Genomic DNA, 24,776 nt, shown 5'->3' on the forward strand with positions numbered 1-24,776 from the left:
TCTAATACAAGAGTTTTTCCTCTGCCTTTTCTAACACATCCATTGACATATTAGCATCACTGAAAGATGATACTAGTCATCAGTTAAAAAAATAAACTTATAGGTTGGAAAAATTGTCACACTGGACAAAATCTACAAATGTATTTTTATTGTTGTACTCATTTGGTTTAACACTCACTCATATCACGTGTACGCTAATGAATTACTGAGTTGGTTCTCAGTTGAAATTAAGTTATGTATTTTACCCAAAATTTAATTCTTACTCAAAAACCAAAAGTCATATGGAAGAAGAATTAGCTGTGTCATACCAATATATTATGCCAGCTATTAAATCCAGTTTTTGCTTCACTTTCATAGACTTTGGACACTTTCTTTTGGAAGTACATATTGGTAGGATTTTGTTTTTCTACAACTTAATATTTTATGATGAGTTGCCAGATGCTATGATTTGTTTGTTATTAGTTTATATTGGATTAATAAGATTCTTGATTTAGTGTAGAATTAGGCCTTTGACAAAAGGTTTGCTTCTCAATTCAGATAACAGCCTGTGAATTAAATACTATTAGGACCTTGAGTACTTGACTTGAACCATGACAGTTTTCTTGCCAAGATGTTAAATGGAATCAAAAAGTATAGCTGAATGGGAGAAAGAGTTCTTGTCCTCTTCTCTCACCAGTATTTAGTATAATGCTTTATATGCCTAAAAAAGAAATTATTGAGTGTTATTTTAAAAAATTATGTTTCTGGGGAGGCCAGTTAGCTCAGTTGGTTAGAGCGTGGTGCTCTTAACAACAAGGTTGCTGGTTCGATACCCCGATGGGCCACTGTGAGCTGTGCCCTCCATAACTGGATTGAACTAACTACTTGACTTGGAGTTGATGCGTCCTGGAAAAACACACTTAAATAATTTTTTTTTTAAAAGTTTAAAAAATATTTTCTGTTTCTAATCTATCTCAGTGTTACTCACTTGCAAATTAAATCTTTTATGTGGCTATTAATTGGTTCATAATGAAGTTCCTGAAGACCCTCTATAAACCTAGTAATGGAGGCTTCTGGTTTTATTATGCTACCTGTACTCAACATTTAATTTAATTAGGGTATTTTACACAAATTTTTTTTCATACCTGGCATACGTATCCTCATTGTACTTGTCTGTATTTGGTAAAATTAAGGCCCAACCACTGGTATAGGAAGACATCTCTCTGCTGAAGATAAATATATTTAAATTTCTAAATCAGAAATAGTTGACTTTGGTTTAATGGAAAATGAAACCTTGATTCAAGTCTTTGGCTCTGCCTTAACTAAATAGGACAGATCACTTAAAGCCTTCTTGTCATTTAGCTTTTATGCCCACAAAATTAGGACTTATTATGTTTTAGCTATGCTTTTTTTTCAGATATTTTTCTGAAATGATATAGGGAGCATTTATCTCAGATAACTTCCCTAAAGATGATGGACATACAAGATTTTTTAAATCATAGTCCACTTTCATGTTGTTGAAGCCAGATTGTTTCTTGTCATAACGTCTTTGTTTTCCAGAGTTGTAACACGGAACTTGCTTCTTGGCCTCAAACTTAAATGCAGGCATTGATAATAAGATACTGAAATAATGTCTTACTTGATAGACCAAAAAAAGTAATGAGCATGGTTTTGTTGACCTAAAAAATAAAACAGTTATTTTGCCAGCAAAAATGGGTTTATTCAGGAACAGCAAAAAATTGCAATTCGGGACAAGCACGCTAAGGCAAAAGCCATAGGCAGTTCCAACAATAAAAGAAAGGAGTGTCTTATGGAGAAAAAGGAGGAGAAAGTTAGAGGGGTTGTTTGGAACATAAGTCCACTGGAGAAAAGCAAGAGTTCAGAGAAATGAAGGTTTCTCATTGGCTGAGTTGCTGGGGTATTCGGATTTTTGTTAGAGATGCAATGTACATCTTTTCCTGTTGGGCCCTATCTTGAAGATTCTTTCTTGTTGATGATTCTTGGTTTGGGGTCTGTAATTGACCATACTTCTTGTAATTGACCTCACCTGTAATTGACGTCAAGCGCTCGCCCTTCTGGTCTCCCGATTCCGTTTTGGTGAGGGTTTTTTTCTTTACTGATTCTCACAGTTTTGAATAAGTACTAAAGTTGTTTTAGGTCTCTCTCATTTTAAACATTTTAAAAAATGCAGCTTTGTTAGGAAAAGAGACTTAAAAGTCTTATATCTTTGGGCAGACATTACATGCATGTAGTACACATTTCAAAAGTTATAAGAGCGTTTGAAATGAAAATCTCCTACCCCTGTCCCTCAGCCCCACATGCCTTCCACAGAGGCTGTCACTGTGACTGTTTTCTTGTTTAGCCTTTCAAACTGTAGTTCACAGAAACTCAAAACTTTGCAAACGTGTCTGTGAATGTTCTTTAGGAGAGCAAATCCATATACTATTATAGTAGAGTCTAATTTGGTTTTCATCAAAAATCAGCATTCTGGAACTGACATACTTAAGAATTTAAAATCATAGCGATACTCTTATTCAAGTTCCAGAACAGTTTTTTACTTTAAAAATTACAAATTGGTTGCTGGAAGAGATTAGTTCAATGTGGAAATCCTCCTGGTTTGTATTTTAACAAAAGTGATCCCATGGTTGAAGGTCATTTGGAAAGGTCTAGCTAAGGTAGCTCATGTGCTAGCCACACAGGAGGTGGTTGTGAGGAATTTCATTCATTGTGGCTTATAGTAAGGTGAGAGAACCTGTATATTTTACTTGTTGTCTGTGTACGTGAGCAGCGTTTGCTGACTTGACTGGGGTGAAGGATCTGCTGGCAAGGTCACTCACTCACTCGTTTGACTGGCAAGTTGGTGCTGGTCTGGGCTCCACATTGGCCTTTGCATAGGGTCACTTGAATCTCCTCACTGTACGGTGGCTGGCTCCAGAGTAAGCAATCTCGGAGGCCAAGGTGGGAGCTACAGTGTCTTTTTGACCAAGCCTCGGAAGTCACACTCCTGCGATACCTTGTCGGTCACACAGGTCAGCTCTATTCAGCATGGGAATGACTGGAACACAGAAATAGAAAGATCATTGGGGGTTTTCTTGGAAGGTGTTGCGGTACCTCCCAACCATGTCCCCCCAAAATTGAAATAAAGATTGGAAATCTACGTAATTTTACTAACAATTGTCACCCCAATAAATTTTAAAAAAAAAGATTACATTACATCTATAAGGAACTCCATAATATTATCAAATGAAATAATGTAATCTGCTGAGTAATGATTACAGTAGTTTTGTTAAAGAAAAGCCCTGTAACCTGTATGCCATAAACTTATGTATCTATAATGTATTTACTTACATGTATGCATAAATCTAAACAAAACTGTAGGAGGAGACTTATAAAACTGTTAATATTGGTTATCTCAGGATGGTGGGATTAGAAGCATGGAAAGATTATTAACTTTTACATGGCTCCGTTATTCTTGGCTTGTCATAAGAATGTATTGCTTTTGTACATAAAGAATTCAGTAAAATCAATGAAAGAAAAAAAAAGAAATAAGGATTGGATCAGCATTCTTATATTTGATGTTTGTGGTGATCTCAAGGTGAATCTATGCAAAAGAAGCCTAAGGCTTTCAGAATGCTACACACCATTCTATTATTTATGCACTGTTCAGAAAAATGGTTGTTTGATTGTGAAGCTTTTTGTAGTGATGTATTTTTTATCATGTTTGATGTCTGATGAGAAGAAAACTCACGTAAATTTGGAATGTAGCTTCCTCTTAGAAATTGTAGGATACACTCTCTAGCTTTAACATGTTGGTGAAATCTTGGCTACCTCGTCTATAGATATTACTACTACTTTAACCTAGCTATTGGGTCCAAGTGCATTCAGAAATCTGAGTGAATATGGGTGAATATCTTTCATTTACAAAATAGTGAATTCTGACTGTAATCAGAAATTTAAGGTGCTGGCATACTTATGCTGCTGGAATAGTATGAAAGAATAAGGCTGCTACTCCTATATGATTAAACTGAGAAAAAAATTGCCTATATGTTATGCTTGAGGATGATCTTTGGAGGAGTAATAATTTGAAAGATTCAAGTCTGGTCAGGAGGGGACAGGGAGATTTGTGGGTCAAGTGTCTGGTTTTAAACGTCTCAGACATTTATGTGAAATATCAGATAGCTAGTTGGATATTTAGAAGAGAGGGTTAGGATGGAAATATAAATACGAGATTTAGCATCATATAAATGATGTTTAAAGCCTTAAGACTAGGTGAGAAAAACGATAAAGAGAGAAAGCAGTCCTAGAACTAGCCCTGAGGCACTCCAGCTCTTAGAAGACTAGTGAAGAGACAGAACCATTCAAGGAAATTAGAGGGAGGAGGAAAACCAGGAGAATATGTCATGGAGACCAAGGGAAGATGTCTATTTCAGATAGAAGAGAGTGATCAACTTGTTCAAATATTAAGAGGTTGTACTGAGATGAGGGCAATGGAATTTGACCACAAGGTGGTATTGGTGACCTTGACAGTTGAGCTTCAAGAAATTGTTTAGGATTAGGGTGGGTTAAAGAGTGAATTAGAGGTGAGAAAATAGAGACAGGAAATGAACTAGATCAAGAAGTTTTGCTGTGAGTAGAACAGAGAAATGGGGTCATATCTATTGTGTATGTGCGTGGGGTGGGGGAGATTTGTAAAGATGAGTGATACTAGAGTCTGTTTCTGTATTCATGGAAATGATCCAGTAGAAAAGGAGAAATTGATTATACAGGAGAGAGGGGGTACTCTTGAAAAGACAAGAGCAGTTAGACTCCATTGTCCAAGTGAGTCACGGGGAGCAGTGCTTTTTCCATTTTAATAGAAGGAAAGCAGTGTATGTGTGGTAGGGAAATATGAGGGTATTTCTCTCACATGGGATGAAGTAAGTCTTCAGCTGAGAATGTCACAGGTAAGAAAATGGGTGTGTTACAAGTTTGAAGTGAGAGAAACGGTATGAAGAAGTCAACTTGGAGACTGGCAAAGTGCACTTTCTAGGAAAGACAGTAGTCCTGCCAGGCAGTGTTAAATATCCTTTCATGTTTATACTTGTAAGTTTAAAGTGAAACCAGCCAGTCCTATTATCTGATTTCTCCCCTTTCTGAATAAGTGGCTCTGATGCATGTGTGTGAAAGTGGAATACTTCAGTTCAACCAACTTGGGGTTTTTCCAGGTAAATGTAATAGGAGGAGAGAGGAATGAAGGGTTTGAGTTATCGAGTGGGAGTGGTTATTGTTGGGTGTAAGGAGAAAAATAAAGATGAAAATAATGGATAGTGAAACATGATGCGAGTAAAGAACTCAATGAGGTAAAAGAATGTTGCTTTTAGTAGTAGCATGAACTAGAGGAATAGGAGATACACTTGAGACTGGAGCTTTAGTAATTGAGATTTTGATTCAGATTTTGGAGTTGGTACAGTTATTGGTGATGACCGGGCTGTGAGTGTGATCATGGGAGCGGGTATTTGGAGGTGAAGGAGTTAAGAAACAAAGACACCAGGGTGTTAGATGAGTAACCCACAGACTGTCACTGAGAGTGACGACTGGTGAGGATGGAAGAGTGTTGGCGACAGTAGTAGTTGCATAGCTGGATACAGCAGTGCCCGAAGAGCCTGCGTGTTTAAAAGAGGAGGAAATTTGCTTTGGAAACAGTGACTGTATGCAAGGAGTGCATCCTGGTCTTCTCCCGATGCCTGCAGCGTCCCACCACTCCCATCTGGCCTAACGTTCAGGGATGTGAGAGGGGGAAAGTCTCCCCTGGAGAAAGTTGAAAAGAAAGTGGTGTCATCAAAGTGCAACTAAGAGGATATTCACTGAAGAACTTGAAGTTGTAGGGGAGGTAGTTGATTAATTTATAGATACACTAGTCTCTTGTATTTGAACACAGAAGTATTAAAATACACTGTTTGATTATGTGATTTACTTAAGTTTATGTCTTGTTATATTAAATATGTTAAAGACTATGTCAAACCTGTTGTGAAATTCAGGTTTTCTATTGTAGGAGGGGGAAATAAGAAAAGAGGAATATATAGCCGTTCAAAAATGCAAACATCTGGTATCGTCCCTTAGGAACACGAGTAGTGTTGACTTATTGGTTATGTCCCCAGCCCTGCCACAGACCACTTAATCCATGAGCAGTATTAACTCATGTAACTACCATATGTAACATTGAATAACACTGTTTCTAGGGAAAAATATATTCGTCTTTTCAATTTCAGGTGTCGGAAACCGTCCACCTCTCCTTGTTGCCCTGGAGTAAGAGTTTCTCTCCAGACCTTACCACCACCACCACCTCTGTTCAAGTGGGACTTCTCTGCTCCCGAGCTGCTAATAGGATGCTAGTGGGGGCAGGGGAGTAATTGTTAGAAGTGAGAATAGAATTTGGATGAAAAAGAGAGCGGAGTTTCAGGAAGTTAGAGGATAAGAAACTAGCTGAGGAATAGTTTAGTCTTTTAATGGCTCCCTCTCCCTAATGCTAAAATAAGCACAAAATGTTTTTAGAGCTTTATGGTCTCTTCATATTAAGTGGAAACATAAATAAGAAGTGAGCAGGATATCCTACACTTGATTCCCCCCCCCCCCCACTTTTTAAGGAATATTCACTTCATTCACTCAGCAAATACTTAATTTCTACTAGATACCTAGGACAGTGCTTGTATAGTTAGGAAGATGAAGGCAGAGCTCCTCGCTCAGAAGCTCACAGTCTGTGGGGAGAAACAGATGTAAGTTGAGCTGATAATGGACTTAAGTTCTCCAGGAGCACAGAGGGAAAGGCATCGGACTACTTGGGATAGTTTGAGGTAGCTGCACAGAGTTAGATCTTGACATGTGAGAGAGAGTTTATTCCACAGACATTTGAGTAACTACTTGGGACCAGGCAGGATATCGGCCGCTGAGAAAACAGTGATGACACACAAGACAGGAGTCTTGTCCTCAAGGAGCTTAGTGAGACATGAGGAAGATCACTAAGTAAGGAACCCAAGTGTGCGGTGAGTGAGATAGCTGGGGCCTCTGGAGGCGTATTATTCAGGCGGGAGGTAAGAGGCCTTCGTGCAGGCTTGTGGGAGATGTCGTCTAAACTGAGTCCTGAAACGTGTCCGCTTTAGCTAGGGGAGCACGTGGAGTGAGAACCCTGCAGGAGACAAAACGGTGAGCACCGTAAGTGGGTGGTGAGTGCACAGGAGTCCCGGTGGTTGGAGTGTAGCTGGAGTAGGCGGGGGCCATGGGTAAAGCTGGGGAGCAAGGACGGCTCAGATCGTGAAAGACCTTACGTGTGGTGCCAACGAGCTGGGACTTTTGTCACCGATGGAAAGCTATGAAAGGTGAAAAATACTAATTTTGAAGGATCTTTCTAGAAGCTGGCAATTAGGGATGACTTTTTGTTACGTATAGCTTAGTGCTGGTTTTGTTGTTGTTAATGTAAAAGTAGTACTGATCTCTGTTAAAATTTTAGACACTAAAAAGGTGCCACTGAATTCTGCTACTCCTCAGAGGAAACCACTGTTAAGTTTCTTGAGTATTTTTAAAAACATTTCAAGCAGCATAATGTTCTTAATAGCAGAATAGTGTTAGATAAAACAGTATTTCAGAAGAAGTGGAGGTGGGTGGGGGGAAATCAACCCTCCCAGCTTCCAGGCAAATAAGATTTTATATAAACTGTATAACAAACGGTTGATAAATCCAGCCAAGGTGTCTTACCACTGCATCGGAGTGATTTGTTTAAGGTAAATAGCAGACCTTCTTTGGGAAAAGATTAAGAAAATGCCTTTATTATATTCTGTTAGGTACAGAGTAGTTTGGGATCAAAATGCTTATTGATCTGTTGAGTAAGGTACTTGAATGTGAAATGAAATTTAGTCTAGTTCTTGAAAAATGCTATTTTTTCCTTCTATAAAAGCTATGTGACACTTCAAATAATTCTACCCAATCTTGAAGGACTTGGCAAAGAAAATTTTGAAAAGTCTTACAGATAAATATGAAGTTTTAGTTTTAAAAACCACCTGTATTCCCTCTTAGAACATAATATTAAGTATTCATTTTGAACTCTTTCATTAGGGTGACTCTTCTCCTAATTCTAAAAGGAATCTATATATTAGGTACTATTGGGGGGTAATCCAAGTTGACCCAGAGGTTTCTGATTTGATTGACATAGTCTAGTGTGCTAGGTAGATTATTTTTCCTTTTACTTAATAACAACTTCGGATTATTTAAACTATAATAGCAAGCATTTATGTTCAGATATCCAGAAGTGAAATAATTTTATGGTCTATATTTTGCATTGTATGTTTAAAATTCATCATAAAGCAACAGGGAGGGAAGACATTCAAAAAGAAAGAAAATGGTATAGAATTAGGCGATATTACCTGCAATTGGTATATAGTGTTGAAAAAGTGATTATCTTTTCATTCAAGGTAAGAATTTGTGGATATTGGGGTGAGAATAAGTCTTGACACAAGGATTTGGTTTAAGGTTCTAATAAATAAAGTGTCATTATTAGGTTGTATATTTATTCTTTGATGTACACCAAATTTTGTCTTGAGCATCAATTAAAATTGGGCTTTTCCTCATCAGTTCTGATGTATTTCAAGGGCTAATTTTGTGTGTTATAACTTGATAAGTGATTCATTAATCTGAGTATTTTATGATATTTTATATGTTAAATGATGGTAATTTTTAATCTTTTCCTGGGAGAAAGACGGTTTTAAAAAAAAATTAATTCTCTGTGCTCCTCTTTCTAAAATTCTCAGTGATACTGTAAACATTTGGTGCTGTTTTGGTGACTTTGTGTCACACGTCTTTAGTGTTAAAATGTCATTTTTTATTAATAGGTTTTATAAAGTTGTACTGCAAATTGTACCTTTGGGAGCAATTTTTATCGCTGTTTTAGGTTTTCAGTAAAGATCAAAGTTTAAAATATTAAACAAGATCATACTTAAAAAATACACAAGCTAGCATAAAATCTTGCTTTAAACATTTAGTTTTTAAAAAGTAATCAGAATTTTCCCCCGCAGGGGAAGTGTAATTTAAAATATTTTATGCCCTAAAACTGAAACTTCACCAGATTAGGGCATGTTAAGTATTTAGAGAAAAAAATATATATCCTTTACTTTACTTAGACACAAATATTTGAATATTTTATTAATTGGGTAAAATGGTTGTCAAAGGTTGTTTTGGTATTTTATTGACAGCATAATATTAATAAATAACTATGTTGTCAAAGTTGCCAAAATAACACCAAATAAAACAAAATTAAATTTCTTATGGAGTATAAAATTAAATGTTTTTTCCTGCCATCATATTTTCCAATTGAAAAAGTAGCCATTAAATTTAACTATAATTTAGTAGTAGTATGCTTATTATTTCTGATTATTTCTCCTCTTGAGCAGGAGCTAGAAACTCATTTTGTTAATTTTTGTGCATCTTGCTCTAATCCTTCCTTATTTGAAGCAACTTTGTTTTGCATTGTCGTAAGACGAAGTCTAAATTTTTTAACCTAACAGACAAAATGGAAATCTCTACCCTGAAAAATTCCTGAAGGTCTCTCAAGGCTAATTCTGTTGCTACTTTCTCTCTGAAATTTTCTTGGTTATATAGCTGGAAATGATCTAATCTCTCATCCTTTGACATACGTTTCCTTGTATTGAAACTTTTGTTGTAAATATTTAGGTCCTCTACTAGATTGCATTTAAGTTGATGTCTTATTCATCTTTATACCATCTGCATTCATGCATTCAACAAAATGTATTGAATGCTTACTATACACCAAGCCTGTTCCAGGTGTGAAGGAAACAGCAATGCACACAAATCTAGGTTCCTGTCCCCATAGAATTTATATTCCAGTTTGGGGAACGGTGAAGATGGAGACAGCAAACTAAATGGCTAGATACATAGATAGAGCCTTTCAGATCTTAAATGATTCTAGCATAGAGCAAGCATGATGTGACGGAAAGTTTAAGGATGGTTCCAGTGTTGCTAAAGTGATCACGGAAGGGCTCTGAAGATTTGACTTGTACGCCAAGCCCCCAACGATATGGTGGAGCAGTCATTTGAAGATTTGGGAGCAGTTTTTGAGGCTGAAGGAAAGGCAGTGAATAGACATAAGAGAGACAAGGGAGGGGAGGCAGAGGAGAAGAGTGGGAGTGGGAGCAGGAGCTGGAGTATGCGGTCTTGTGAACCAAGGTAAGGAGATTGATGCTAGTTTCATGGGAAGCCAGGGAACGGTTTGGAGCTTCTAAGGGCTCCTTTGATTACACTGGGCCCACGCAGGGTAATCGCCCTATTTTAAAATCAGCTAATAAATAACCTTAGTTACATCTGCCAAGTCCTTTTTACTCTGTAATGTAGTATATTCACTAGAGTTACACCAGAGCGTATTTAACCTAATACATATTTTACATATTGAACATCACAAGGGCAGTAGAGTTAATTCAGAATAGCCATTATTGAGTCTTTCATACTTTTTCTGATTTATTTTGCCTTTACTGATAATGCCCACTACCAAGCATTACCTTGTATTTGCCACAACCCCAAATTCTGTTTCTCTTTCATTATTTAACTAAACTGACATAAAAATATCTCCTGCATTTAAAGAAATTTTTGTTGACGGTACATTCCAGAGAAATCTATGGTTATTCACTGATAAAAATTTATGGCCAAAGGGTATTTATTGTGGATTCCAATTAGACATTTTCAAAGCTGTTTGAGTTTTCTTGTTTTCCACTCGTTCTGATGATTAAAAATGCTTTGATTCAGTAAATATTTATTGAGCATCTACTGCGGAGCCCAGTGCAGCAGAATCATCAGGATGATAAACGAACAAGTAAATTTTGAGGCATGAGGCTCTGAAGAGCGACAAGCTGCTCTGGGAGATAACATAACCTCGATCTAACAGTACAGGGAAGTGCTGGTGAGACCTGCAGGGGGAGGCAGGGGGATCCACACCGGCGTAGAAATCCGACTGCCTCTTACTTCACTGTTGTGTGGCTGGGTGGGTTGTAAAATTGCTTTGAGCCTCGTTGTCTGTGTGAATAATAATCTTTTTAATCTCTATAGAAGTTTTATTAGGGTTAGATGAGATCATACATATTTGCCTACTGTCTGCTACTAATTTAGAAAGGTTTATCGTGAAACTAACGAAATTTAATGTACCTAATTGCATGGGCCCTTCCTAGACCCTTTTGCAGCAGCCCTAGCAACTTTGATTTAATTTGTGTTTTCCTTAAGCATGAGTCTCCCACAATTTCTGTACTCCTGGTTCCCATAAAATCTGAATTTGCCTCTGGCCATAGGTTAGATCAGAAATAAATGTTAATTTCTCTCTCCTTCAACTGTTGGGATTTTAGATTGTGTCCAACTTAGAAGTGCTTAACTTTTGGAAAAAATAATCAGAAATATATGTTAGGTTGTGGAAATTTTATAAAATTCATCAAAAGTTAAATTTCTGTAATCCCACACCCAGGGACACTCGATATTTTGGTTATCATTGGTCTTCTCTGTGCATGTATGTTACTCACTTTTTTTAAAAGAGACAAGCTAGTTGGAATCATATTAAGCATATAATCTGCAATTTTGGTTAATTTAAATGAATTATATAATTGTGTATCATAATTATCTTCTGTGATAGTTTTTGTTTCTGTAAGTTGACTTTTTATTTAGATCCCACATTTATAAGTGATATCGTACTGTATTTGTCTTTGTCTACTTGGCTTATTTCACTTAGCATCATACCCTTAAGGTCTATACATGTTATTGCAAATGACAGGATTTCCTTTCCTCTCGTGGCTCTCATGAATAAGGCTGCAGTGAGCATCGGAGTCAGGTATCCCTTCCATAGTCCGTTTTCATTTCCTTTGGAAATACATACCCAGAAGTGGGATAATTAGACCATATGGTAGTTCTATCGTTAATTTCTGGAGGAACCTCCGTACTGTTTTCCATAGTTGCTGCACCAAATTACATCCTAACAGTTCACAAGGGTTCCCTTTCCTCCACATTGTCCCCACACTTGTTATCCCTTGTCTTTATGATGATAACGGGTCTGAAGTGACGTTGTGGTTTTGATTAGTATTTTCCTGGTGATGGTGATGTTAAGCATCTTTACATGAACCTGTTGGCTATTTGAATGTCTTTGGGAAAATGTCTGTTCAGTTCCTCTGCTCATTTTTTAATCTGATTTTTTTCTATGTGAGCTCTTTATATATTATGGCTATATTGACCCCTTAGCAGATATGATTTACAAATATTTTCTCCCATTCAGTAGGTTGCCTTTTCATTTTGTTAATGGTTTCTTTTGCTCTGCAGAAGCTATTTGGCTTGATGTAGTCACTCTTGTTTATTTTTGCTTTTGTTGCCTTTGTTTTTGGTGTCAAATCCAAAATATCATTGCCAAGAACAATGACAGGGAGCCTGCTCACTATGTTTTTCTTCTAGGGGTTTTACAGTTTCAAGTCTTAAATTTAGGTCTTTGATTTATTTTGAGTTGATTTTCGTGTATAGTGTAAGATCAGAGTCCAGTTTCATTCATTTGCATGTGGCTGTCCAGTTTTCCCAGCACCATTTATTGAAGAGACTGTCCTTTCCCCATCATATATTACATGGAGGTAGAATGGTGCTTGGTGCTTCTCAGTCCTGGCAGCACTTACCAATGCCTGGGCCTCATCCTCAGAGATTCTGACTTAATGGTCTTTCAAAAATTCCTAAGCTCGTAAAATGATTCTACTGTGCAGCTACCTAACCTCAGAAACTTAGTCCCAAGGTTGTATCACTTTTTTATTTTTGTATTTATTTATTTTTTACCTACAGCGCCCAGGGTTTTTATTTAAGCATTTTTTATTTTATTTAAGCATTCCATTTCCTCTGCATTCATTATTCACCATTTACTGTACTATTATTTCATGAGGGCATCTGCATTGGATACCCTTTGGAGACTTGTTTTAAGTTATCCCTTAAACTAATATTTAATAAATATTATGTACAAAATATTTAATAAATATTATGTGCATACCATGAAGCATATAAGATAAAATCAGGTGTGATTCTTTCCTCAATATTCTTATAGTGAAGAATGGGGAAGGAGATGTACACAGAGAGGTGCAAAATGTGTTTGTGCCTAAAAGAGGTGGGAAGAATGGAGGGAAGAAGATGGTGAATTGATTCTTGGTGGGATGGTAGATTACTTCATGGAAATGTATGTTTAAGCTGAACCTTGATTTGGACCAGTAGAGGCATGAATAATCCTTTACTTTTTAAAAACTATTTCACAGTTTATAAAGTTTGTTCATGATGATAAATTTGATTCTTACAACAACTCTATAAAATAAGCCAGGTAGTTATTCTCATTTTACAGATGAAAGAGGAGCCAAGTCTTAGACTAGTTAAGTGACCTATCCAGGGTCATAGAGCTACAGAGTGAAAGATTCAGAACTTTAAACCTAAGTCTTCAGTTTCCGTATGCTGGAACGTTGTACTCATATCACATTAGTGTGTGTGTATTGTGCCATAGAGTCAGATCCGACCCCTGGTGACCCTGTGAATGAGTGATGTCCACAGCGTCCTGTCCTCAGCAGCCCTGCCCAGCTCCTCAATCCATCTCATATTTGGTCTTCCTCTTTTCCTGCTGCCTTCCATTTTCCCAACATCCTTGTCTTTTCCATAGAACCCTGCCTTCTCGTGATATGCCCAAAGTAGGATTCAGTTTTGTCATTTTTGCCTCCAGTGATATTTCAGGCTTAATTTGCTCTACGATCACAGTAGAGTAAAGGCAGAAAGCTCTACATTTAAGGTGATTTTTAGAAATGACTAATTGTTTAGTTTGGTTGGATTATTATTAGGGTTAAAGTTCTGACGTAGTTGAAAATAAAGCTATATAGGTTGGTAGGCAGAATAATGGTTCCCTAAGGATGTCCATTCCGTAATCCCCAGAACCTGTGAATATGTTAGATTATGTAACAAGGGGGAATTAAGGCTGCAGATGAAATTAAGGTTGTTACTGAGGTAACCTGAAAGTAAGGAGATTATCCTGGATTGTTGAGGTGGGTCAATGTAAGCTTCTTTACCTGAAGAGTGGAAGAGGGAGGCAGAAGAATGAGAGTCAAAGAGTAAGATGATGATAGAAGCAAAGTCAGAGTGCTGCAAATTGAAAAGGACTCAATCCACCCTTGCTAGCTTTGAAGTTGGAGGAAGGAGGCTTCTAACCAAGGGATGGAGTTGGTCTCTAGAAGCTGAAAGGGCAAGACAACAGATTCTCCCTTAGAATCTCCACAAAGGAGTGCAGCCCTATAGATACCTTGAAATAGGTTTCAGTGAAACCTATTTTGGATTTCTGAACTACAAAACTGCAAGATAATAAATTTTGTTGTTTTAAGCCACTAAATTGTAGCAATTTGTTATGGCAGCCATTGGAAACTTAATACATGTAGGATGCCTTTCAGTGTAGAAAGACTAAGTGACATGCTATTCAGGGCCTCCATAATTAATCTCCAAACTATCTCTATTCCATTGTCAGGCATTGGAAAGCCATGAAATGTTCTTAAGCAGGGGTATAAAAAACTATTTTGATATTTGCTGATTAGAGAGGAGAAAAACTAATTAAGATTCTATTATTGGTGCTAGAAATACTTCTTTTGAGAAACTTTTGTCTTTGGAGGTAAGAGAACACACAGATAAGTAAGTCTGGCTTGTGGAAGACTTGAATACGAGGTGTGATCAAACAGTACAGTGAATGTTTAAATTAAATGTATTGTAGTAAAAGACACATTGCCATTAATCCCCCTCTCTTTGAACACACTTGTCCCATCGTTCTTGCCACTTTCTGAAGCAGTTCTGGAAGTCCTCTTTCATGAGTGTCTTTAGTTGCGCTGTTGTGGCTGCCTCGATGTCCTGAATCAAATCAAAATGTTTACCTTTCATGATCATTTTGACTTTGGGGAAGAGCCAGAAGTCGCATGGTGTCAGATCTGGTGAATAAGGTGGAAGAGGACATACCGTAATGTTTTTATTTGACAAAAATTACGGTACCAAAAGCAATATGTGGCACAGAGCGTTATGATAGAAAATGATTTACCACATACTTTAAAACACACCTTCTCTCAACCATAGCTCACTTCCGACTGACTGCACCGAACAAGTGGAAACTTGTCACACACTGTTATTAAGGTTTGATGCACTGCTTCCTGTATTGAAGATCCCTGCCTTTCCGTTGGATGGCACTCGGCAGCAGTATTCACCGTATTTGTGGATCACAATGGGAAGGCTCCATGTCACTCATCGCCTCTGGTATGGCAATTTCTGTCAAATAAAAATATTGTGGTATGTCTTTGTCCACTTTAGTCACCGGATCTGGCACCGTGCGACTTGAGGAGGAGTATTTTGAGGGATTAATGGCAATGGTCTTTTACTGTAGTAATTTTTTTTAATTTAAACATTAACCGTATTTATTGATCACACCTCGTATATCTCCCACTTAGTTTATACTTAACTAAAATTCCATGCCATTGCAATATTTCAGCTCTTTTCACATGTTCCATGAAAAATACAGAAAAGCTTAGAAAGATGATCTTCACAACCAATTTGGCCTTGGAAATCTGACCCATTTTATTCTCTTAAGCTTTTGCATCATACCATAACCCAGTATAACTCTAGAGACTGGAAGGTTTCTAAGTGAATCTGATGTTATTTGATGGCTTAGCACCTGGAGGACTTAGATTTACATTAACATTGTTTTTCAATACATAATTACTATTTTCAAAGAAAAAAAATGTGTCGGTCTCTTTGTAGTCATAAATCTATTTTATTCTTTTATCTGAGGTCTTCAATAAAGAGAAGTATTGACAAAGCACAAGAGTCAATTAAAGCAAATGAAAGGAGCACTAATTTTAATTCATTTTATACTAGTTAATATTGTTGCTTATATTAGTCTTGTCAGTTTTTAAAATCATAAGTTTTAAATTAGGTCAAACACGTTTATGTTAAAATGGAATACAAGATTTAAGATATTAAGAATTCTGTTAACACTATGTAGTCATTATTGGTTTCTTAAGCTGCAGGAGGTTCAGAAGTTTGTTTGTTTTTTAAGGTGGAGTATATGTTCATATTTATACATTTACTTATGAACGTTTACTAAAAACAGTCAGCTGATCATAAGGAACACAGATGTTTGAAATCGGGGGCATGTTTGTCAGTACCGTCTCACAGTAGCCTTCACATACAATTTATTTCTTTTTTTAATTTTGACCAGAAAATATTTTTAATGCATACTGTATATAGTGTAAATGATAGTATTTTTAATTAAATAGGGATAGCAGGAGCTTTATTCTGAGATATACACAAACCTGGTAACACAAATTAATGCTTCAGTGATCTTTGTGTTCACATTTGGCCCAATACAGTTTGATTATATATATTTTTAATTATAATTTTTAAAATAGCTAAATAGATTCTAAAACTAAAATTCAAATCAAAGTTTTGCAGAATTTCTGAAGAAACTGGTTTGAAAATCTTAACTGAATAATTCAGTTGGCAACACTGTAAAATGTAAAGGTTTTAGATTGGCTTGCTTTTAAATTTGAATCATAGTGATTAATGAATGTGTAATGGTCATAAGTTTCTTTAAAATTTTTCATTTGAGTCATCAATTTCTACAATACATGTAGAATAAACCTAGACAAATATTTCAGCTATAAGCTGGTTTAGTAAATAATAGCTTGAATCATAGTCTGAGTCAAGAGTCATAGAATTGTTTCTTAGGGTACTAAGAAGTTATTTTTAGGAACTACTACAATGTGTTCATTGTTTTTTGGAGGGTACTTTTTCTTTCCAGAAAGGAAAGGGTGCTTTTTCTAGGCTTTATGAGAAATTATCTATTATGAATTTGTCACAGTCAATGACTATATAAATAATTAAGTCCTGTTCAGTGAATCATACACTTTGAGTAAGAGTATCTTGAAAGCCTTTTGTAAAACTAAGTCATCCTGACAAAAGGGATATTTAAGATAGAACCATACTGATTTACATGTTTCCTTTATTTCAGACATGAAGGGAAATTGTTTCTAAATACAGTTAAACTTTTGGTATATAATTTTCCTATTAGGTTGGTGCAAAAGTAATTGCGGTTTAAAAGGTTAAAAATAATTTCAAAAACTGCAATTACTTTTGCACTAACCTAATAACTACTAAATAATATGTGGTCAGTTCATTTGTTTGTTCAATAAATATTTAGGGAGTATTTGCTATATATCAGGCATTATAATACAAAGACAGGCATTATAATACAAAGACAAAGAGAAAAATTACCAAAAGCACAAAGGAAAAGCAGAAATCATTCCATAATCCTACCTTCCAAAGATAATCACCATGAACATCTGTTGTATGTGTATCTATGAGCATTTTGCTGTATGTCTATTAATTTTATAATTTAAGCAACTTGTAATGAATTACATTGCTCCAGATATTCTGTGTTGACAAAGGAAATGTCCAAACATATAGAGAATTTCTGTAAGAGTTTATTTGAGCACAACTGAAGACATGTGCCGGGGAGCAAGATCTCAAATGCTCCAGAGAATGACGGTTTTGCAGCTTCTTGCATGCATTTGAGATTAAGGAGGGAACATACATGGAGATGAGAGAAAGCAAGGGGAGGACTGGATTGCAGGATAGTTAACAAGATTATGTGCTCTCTTGAGGGTTAATATCCCTTCGAGAGGTAATACTTCTGGCATTTCAGGGTGTGTGAACCTAGATGCTCAAGGACAATGGACAGCGCTGGCTCCAAACCTTTTTCACTAAAGAAGGTACCGGCCTGGGGCTGACTACCCACCATGTTGGGGATTTATGCTCACATCATCCTGGGAGGTTATTTTCACAGAACCCTTGTTTTCCATCCACAAGAAAGAAAAGGGGGAGTAGAAAAGAAGAGTAAATCAGATAATGAAGTAAAGGGTACAGCGGGGCAGTTGGAGAAGAGGAAAAAGTGGGGTGTTCGCATTGAGTAGCTTTGGAAGCTGCCTTTAGTTCAGAGACAGTCTCTAAATTTTTCTTACTAACTTCCTGGAGAGAAGAAAGTTTTTCTGTGTTCCATTTCAGAGGCTTCTCTTGACCAACTGTGGTAAGCCTCCCATTCATTCAGTTTGATTTTAGAGGTGGCTTTTTTTTTGTATTGTGAACCCAAAATAATTTAGGTGTTAAAATGGGCTCTATTTTGCCCATCTGAAGTTGGTATTGCTTCTGGTTAAACCTTCCCATTTCTGTAAGTACTTACAGGTAAATGCTGCCTGCAGATTGTACACCTGCAGGAGCATGAATGGCGGCTGGGGCTTGTCAGCTTGGGGGGCATGATTTCCCATGTGAGTTTTAGTTTTCATTTGAGATCTGCAGAGTCTAAAGAAATGTCTAGGGATATTGTGTGGCGGTTAGAAGTGTGCTACTTACGGGTTGAGCTCCAAGGGACTGTCGAGGCGACAGTCCCTAGTCTGTTCAGTCCTCTTACACGTCTTGGTTTCTCTGCCCATCTCCTCAGACATCGTGAGGACTGGGAGCCCTGGGTCACCGGCCCTCATGTGCACGTCCCTTGAGAAGTCAAGTACTTCATTACAGTTGGGATGGAATTCCACGTGGGGTCCTGCTCATCTGGGGGGCACCCGCACACACCTCCACACAGCTTTTTAGTCACCTAAGGAAACTTGAAATTTGAGCTGGAGGGAAATTTGAGCCCCTTATCTCATGTATCTATTTATCTAGCAAAAGGTTTTGTTCAGACTCTCAGTAAGCAATTTCAATTGAAAAGCCAAAATTAAAGGCCATCCACGCATTTTTTTTTCTTTTCCTGTCCCTGAGTTATCTCAATCCTTATCCTTTAGTGCCACCTCAAGGATTTTATTAAAAAACAAACAAACAAACAAAAACAGCTCAAATGAAGTCAGAACCTCTTACCTTAAAACAGAGTGTTCCAGAATTCCAAGAAAAACTCACCCAAGTTCACTCAGTGCAAAGCTGGGAGCTGGTGGGCAACATGGGCCCCTGCTGGTACCTAGTACCAGATCCAGGACTGCAAGGCGGTCCTGGGTGGGCTTCTCTGAAATCCTGCCAGTGGTGCCAAAGTAGATGTCCTCGTAAGAAATATCCAAACCCATGGTTTATTTGAGCCAAACTGACAATTGCCAGAAAGCAAAATCTCAATGAATTGAGAAAAATGCTCTGGGGAATGGCAGTTTTGCAACTTATACAGGAGAATAAAAGGAGGAGACATAAGGAGGGTTACGTGAAATCCATTGGTGGTAGATTAAGGGGGTGGGAGAAAGCAAAGCGGGGGAATCTCTGGGATTGGATAAAAAGGCAAAATAGAAACACACATACTTCTTTTACATTGGTGGGTACAGGATGATAGTTAATGACATTTACAGCAGACAGATGGTATGCCGGAGAACAAGATAACAATGAGGGTTTCCCTGGTTTCCTGCTCTGCTGCCCTTGGCTGTGCCTTAAGGGGTCTGGAAAAGGTACAAGACCTTTGAAAGGTATGCAAAAAGTCGTAGAGGGGCTCACTTAGGGCTCACTTAAGGTAAGGATTGACTTTCGTCAAGGAAACTGCCGGCCTAGGATGAGACGTGACCTGCCGTGAGCCACTTTTATTTAGGAATTTTTATGTTTAAACCATCTTATGTGGTTACTTTTGGTCACTGAGTTTTTAAGGCCTGCCGCCTTGCAGGCCTCCCCTGAGCTTGTCAGGCTTAGTATGTGGCCCTTTTTTTGTTCACAGCTGTTTAATAGCTTGTTTTTTGTTTTCATGCTATTAATATGAAAAATGAAGAAAAGATTATAGTAAATATATTTTGTTTAAAGACCTGAAGTTAAGTATCCTTTTAAATTTGAAATAGATCGTGGAAACTGGTCTCCCCCCCACACACACCTCTCACCCCGCATTTAAACCAGAATTTAAATCCACTTTAAATTCTTGGCAATTTGGATTTTGTCCCTCAGACTCATAAAAAATTAGTAATTTAAACTTTACTTGGTTAGATTTAAATGAAATGTAGAATTTGCCTTAAAATACTAAATATAAGTCTCAGATTAGCAGTAGCCATCAATACTTACTGTGTCAGGGACTGCTCTAAATACTGCTTCATGCATATTAAGTCCTCTGTTCCATACTTCTCCTCCTATTTTATAAAGGAAGCCGAAGCACTGAGCCTGTTAGTGACTAAAATCGCAGAGCTAGTGAGTAGCAGGAGCAAAGACTCGCCCAGAGGAGTGACTGACTCCCTGACGGCTGTGCTGCCATCGTAGCTTTTCTGGTACCTGTATTTTTAATTCAAACATAGTTCAGGTGATTTGCCTAACAAATCAGTGGTTTGTAATATAAAATTATTCGTTATAATACATTTAATACATTCTTTTCCTCTATGCCGCAAACCTGAGAATAAGATGTAATTTATTATTCACCCACTCACCTCCAGCAGCTCATGCTAATCTTTCTGCCTTATGGACCTTCCAGGCCAACCTATTATGCTAGTCAGCTGCCGTAAGCTTCGGTGGCTGCCTGGGGACGGGATGGGCGGGCATACCCTCCAGCGCTGGCTGCTGGTTAGGGCTCCGCCGCTTCTGCAGCAGGGCGGGGCCCGGGCCCTGCGGCCGCGTGCGGTGCGGAGTGCCGGCTGCGGGTCGGGAAGCAGCGCGTGAAGCAGCTGTGTAATCCGCTGGATGCGGACCAGGGCGCTCCCCATTCCCGTCGGGGACCCGCCGATTGGCTGGGCGTGGGCACACGTGACCGACATGTGGCTATATTGGCGCAGCCCGCCTCGGTGTCACTGGAGACGGAATGGAGGTGCTGCTGGGCTCGGAAATGGGGTAGGTGCTGGAGCCACGATGGCCCGGCTTAATGCAGAGGGAGGGGGAGACGATTTTTCCTTGTACTGTCTGAAACTGGTGGCCTTTCCTTGGCACAGGGTCCACTGCCACTTGCCAAGCGTGGAGGCAGGGGCGTCTCCTCCCCCTCCCCCCTTTCTACTGCAGCACAGGAGATGGATTTCCTGTGCTTCTGATCCAGGGTTTTTGACAGAAGAGGAAGAAGGGGGGAGGGGTAGAAGTGTTAAAGGGAGTCTGGTGAGAAAGAGCTATTTTTGAAGCTAGAAGGAGGTTTTGTTTTTATAATGCCTGTTGACAGAGTAGAGTGGAATAACAGTATCTAAGGAAACGGGGAGAGGACAACAAAGAATGGAGCATATTCATGGCGAGGAGCAAAAGCGCTAGCCCATTGAAAGGCTTCTTTTCCTCCCTGGCCACAGGGACACATGCAGTGGTAGCCAAGGGGGGATACAAAGCTGCTGCTGATGGCTGATGTGAGCCTAGTGGAAAGGGCTGCTTGGGAGTGGAGAGGAAGAGGAGGAGGCAGGTACCGCAGAGCTGGAGTGCTGGTTTTGGTTGATTGGTAAAATTTTGGTCAGCAGAAGTGCTTGCTTTTGCAAAACATCTGAGTGAACTCCCTGTGAATAGGGTGGCAAAAAGGATACCAGCGTCTTTGTTAGTTACAAGGCGCAGTGGTAGTAGTGGCTTTTGCAGATGACTGCAGCAGTGCTTTTCTCCCCGTTAGGCTGAAAAGACAACTGCAGAGGAATAAGAAACCTTACATCAGTGCTGGTGGTAGAAGTCCATTTACAAGAAGCCATAGTTTATAACTGCAGCCTGAAAAGGAGGAAGAATTATTTGGTATTTTTAAAGTAGGAAAAATCTCAGACAGTGAATATTTTGACAGTGGAATGCATTGGACACTTTGATTCTACATCTCAAAAGAAATGCTCAAATTCTTTGCTCTAACATAAATCTTATAGGAAATCTTAATAAATTATGTATGAAGCAGTGGATCTTTTTCCTTTGTTAGTGTTGCTTTATGTCATTAAGTTATTCAAGAGTCACTTTATTATGTAAATTACTTTGAAAAATTATAGTGATGAATTTTTCATAGGCTTAATATTTAAGATCTGTATTTATTAAGTAATTTTATGTTGCTCTTCGGTCACTTTTAGAGATCATTAAAGTCTATAGGCAAATATTTTAAAATGCCATGGCTTTTCTTTTAGATATATTTCAGTTTAGTGAATACTCTTGATGTAAAAAGTATTTTCATTGTACTTATTTTTTTCCTTAAATGTCTAAAGACATGTTTTTTTAATTGATACAGTTTTACATGCCTTATCTTTATGCATTTTTATGGTAGCCAGCCTGTCACACCTTTCTGTTCCCTGAACAGGATGGCAGTGGCTTTGTAAAGCCCACCAGGATCAGTGACATTATCTCTTAAGTGGTGCTTATGTAATAGAAAGTCTTGAAAGAACCTACCATTTTGTTTCAGTAATTTTTTTCACGATAGTAAGGAATTGGACTTGAATAAATAAGATTGTCAAGTTTTCATTGATAAAGCAATTTTGTTCAATCTTTAAAAAAATAGTCTGCTTTAAGAATTATTTATCGTGAATATCAGGAGTAATAGTCCTTAAGATCTCTTTAAAATGTGATAGAAACTATAGTTAAAATTAAAGATGTTACATTAAAATATCAGATGAAATTTAACAGCTAATATCATTCAATTCTTTGAACCCCAGTTAGAATAGTGTGTGAGAGTTTATGATTCTTATTTTTACAGAAATTATCTCATTTTACTTTTTAAATAGCTCAGTGTTGTATTATTTTCCTGTTAAATGTTAAAGTATTCCTGATTAGGTACGTTGTGACTTTATCCAAGGTCATGTATTATATAAAGATGTGAAGAACTTAAATCTTCTAACTCTGTTTTGTTCTAACTCAACTATTTTATGTCTCTACATATCATACAAAATTGTATATAACAAATTATTTAAAGCGTAGTATAAATCATTGACGAATCATCATATGAAAAAAAATCTTGATTTGGTTATGAGCTTTTAACTATGATATAAGAATGCTTTGTAAAATACCTGATAGCCAGGCAAATGGAGAGGCAGCCCTTTTCATAATGACATTCATAACACACTTCTTTAGATCATCTTATTAATCATATGCATACTTCTAAATAGAACAGCATTAGTTTGAGATTTTCTTTTGGAACTAAATAAGAAATAAAGAACTGAAATAAGAAAAGTTGATTTCTTTCCCCTTGTACTATGAACTACCTAATATAAGACTTTATATATTGGCTTTAGCGTTCTTTGAAACTATTCATTGCTAATTGATCTGGCCAGAATTGAGCTATTAAGGAATTCAAAAGTTAAATATTCATAAGTATGCCTATGAACTGAATCAAAGCTATTTATTGATGCTTTTCATGCATAAATTGCTCTTTGGATTTTTATTTTACCATTTTTCTCTATTACTAATTTCACATAATTTAACCATTCTTTTTATGTTATTCTGACCTTTCTCTTCTCCTTTTTTTTTTTTATGGTCTGAGTGAAACTATATAGCACACAAGATAGGCTAAGGCATTATGAGTTAGAAAAGATGAATGATACTTGAGAAAATATATTCACTACGTATTTGAGTACCTACTAAATACCTACTGAATAATGAAAGCTGTTAGAGAGTCACATAAGACGTGGAAACCTCTAAGAAACTAGAACTGTGCCAAATGTTGTTTGCTAGTTAAACACTGATTGCTTTGGCTACTCCGAGGATATTTAAAAATTTGTATCACCTAAAATACCTTCTAATTTAGAGGAATGTGGTAGTTTGCTCTTTGAAACACTGTGCCTTCTAAAATCTACTAGGAATCACAGATAAAAAGTAAATTACTTTTGAGGTGGTAAGTGTCTTGAATGTAAAATGAGAAGATTAGATAAAGTGATTTCTAGGTCCTCTAGTTCTAATAGTCAATAATCTGTGGTTCTTGATTTCTGTAAGGTCAGTTGTAAGAAGGAAAGGTACACCATTCTTTTGGTGTAGGTGGCATCTCACATTATGTAATAAATATGGTCTTAAATTTTTTTTTTTCTTTTTTAAATCAAATCATGACATAATCAGACCATATTAGGCAAGCCTTCTCTCCTTCCCACTTTCCTTACAGGCACTCATTCAGATGTGTTCGTAAGTGTGTATTAATTCTTGTGAAATAGTTGGCATCATTTTGTGTATCTTTTTTTATTGTGGTAAAATGTACATACATAAAATTTACCATCTTAACTATTAGTTATATATATATATTTCTATGTCATTAAGTACATTCATATTGTTGTGCATATACCACCATCCATATCCAGAACTTTTTCATCTTTCCCAACGGAAACTCTTTACATATTAAACAGTACCTCCCTCTTTCCCTCCCTCCGGTCCCTACTCTCCCTGTCTATGAATTTGACATCCCTAAGAGCCTCAAATAAGAGCAGTCATACAGTATTTGCCTTTTTTTGACTGGCTTATTTCATGTAACATAATATCTTCAGTTCATCCATGTGGTAGCATGTGTCAGAGTTGCCTTCCTTTCTAAGGCTGAATAACACTCCATTGTATGTAGGTATCATATTTGCTTATCTCTTCACCCATCAATGGATGCTTCAATTGCTTCCACCTTTTGGCTGTAGTGAATAATGTTGCTGTAAACATGGGTGTACAAATATCTGTTTGAGTCCCTCCTTTCACTTCTTAGGGGTATGTACCCAAATTTAGATTTTTAATTTTGACAATTTTTGACCTTGTTAAACTCAATACTGTTTTTAAGATCCACGTTACTTATGTCCACCTGGTCTGTGGTGCTGACTCTACTGCATAGTGTTCTGTAGCATCTCCCACTGTTCTCTTCTACCGCAAAC

General features: G+C 37.4%; 1 protein-coding gene and 1 long non-coding RNA gene across 19 annotated transcripts in view; one reads left to right on the forward strand and one right to left on the reverse strand.

Moving 5' to 3' along the window:
* Positions 1-24,776, forward strand: part of APC (APC regulator of Wnt signaling pathway) — a 286,846-nt gene that overhangs the window by 172,227 nt on the left and 89,843 nt on the right. For 2 of the 18 annotated variants that reach the window (XM_074328600.2, XM_074328603.2), the window contains exon 1: positions 20,699-20,847. The exons of 14 other annotated variants lie outside the window; for them this stretch is intronic. In XM_074328600.2, coding sequence (XP_074184701.2) covers positions 20,701-20,847 — 147 coding nt within the window. In that variant the 5' untranslated portion in view covers positions 20,699-20,700. Of the gene's footprint in view, positions 1-20,698; positions 20,848-24,776 lie in introns of those variants that run through there. 2 more of the 18 variants (XM_019727778.3, XM_019727782.3) reach the window with 1 other exon arrangement.
* On the reverse strand, positions 1,655-20,559 carry LOC141570677 (uncharacterized). The gene is made up of 3 exons (XR_012494976.2): positions 20,451-20,559; positions 18,433-18,673; positions 1,655-3,034 (listed from the first exon to the last, which is right to left on the reverse strand). It is a non-coding gene; the product is annotated as an uncharacterized LOC141570677 (long non-coding RNA).

The sequence above is a fragment of the Rhinolophus sinicus genome, chromosome 3 (genome assembly GCF_057876585.1).
Source record: "Rhinolophus sinicus isolate RSI-liver-muscle chromosome 3, RSI-T2T, whole genome shotgun sequence".
In the NCBI taxonomy this organism is placed as follows: Eukaryota; Metazoa; Chordata; class Mammalia; order Chiroptera; family Rhinolophidae; genus Rhinolophus; species Rhinolophus sinicus.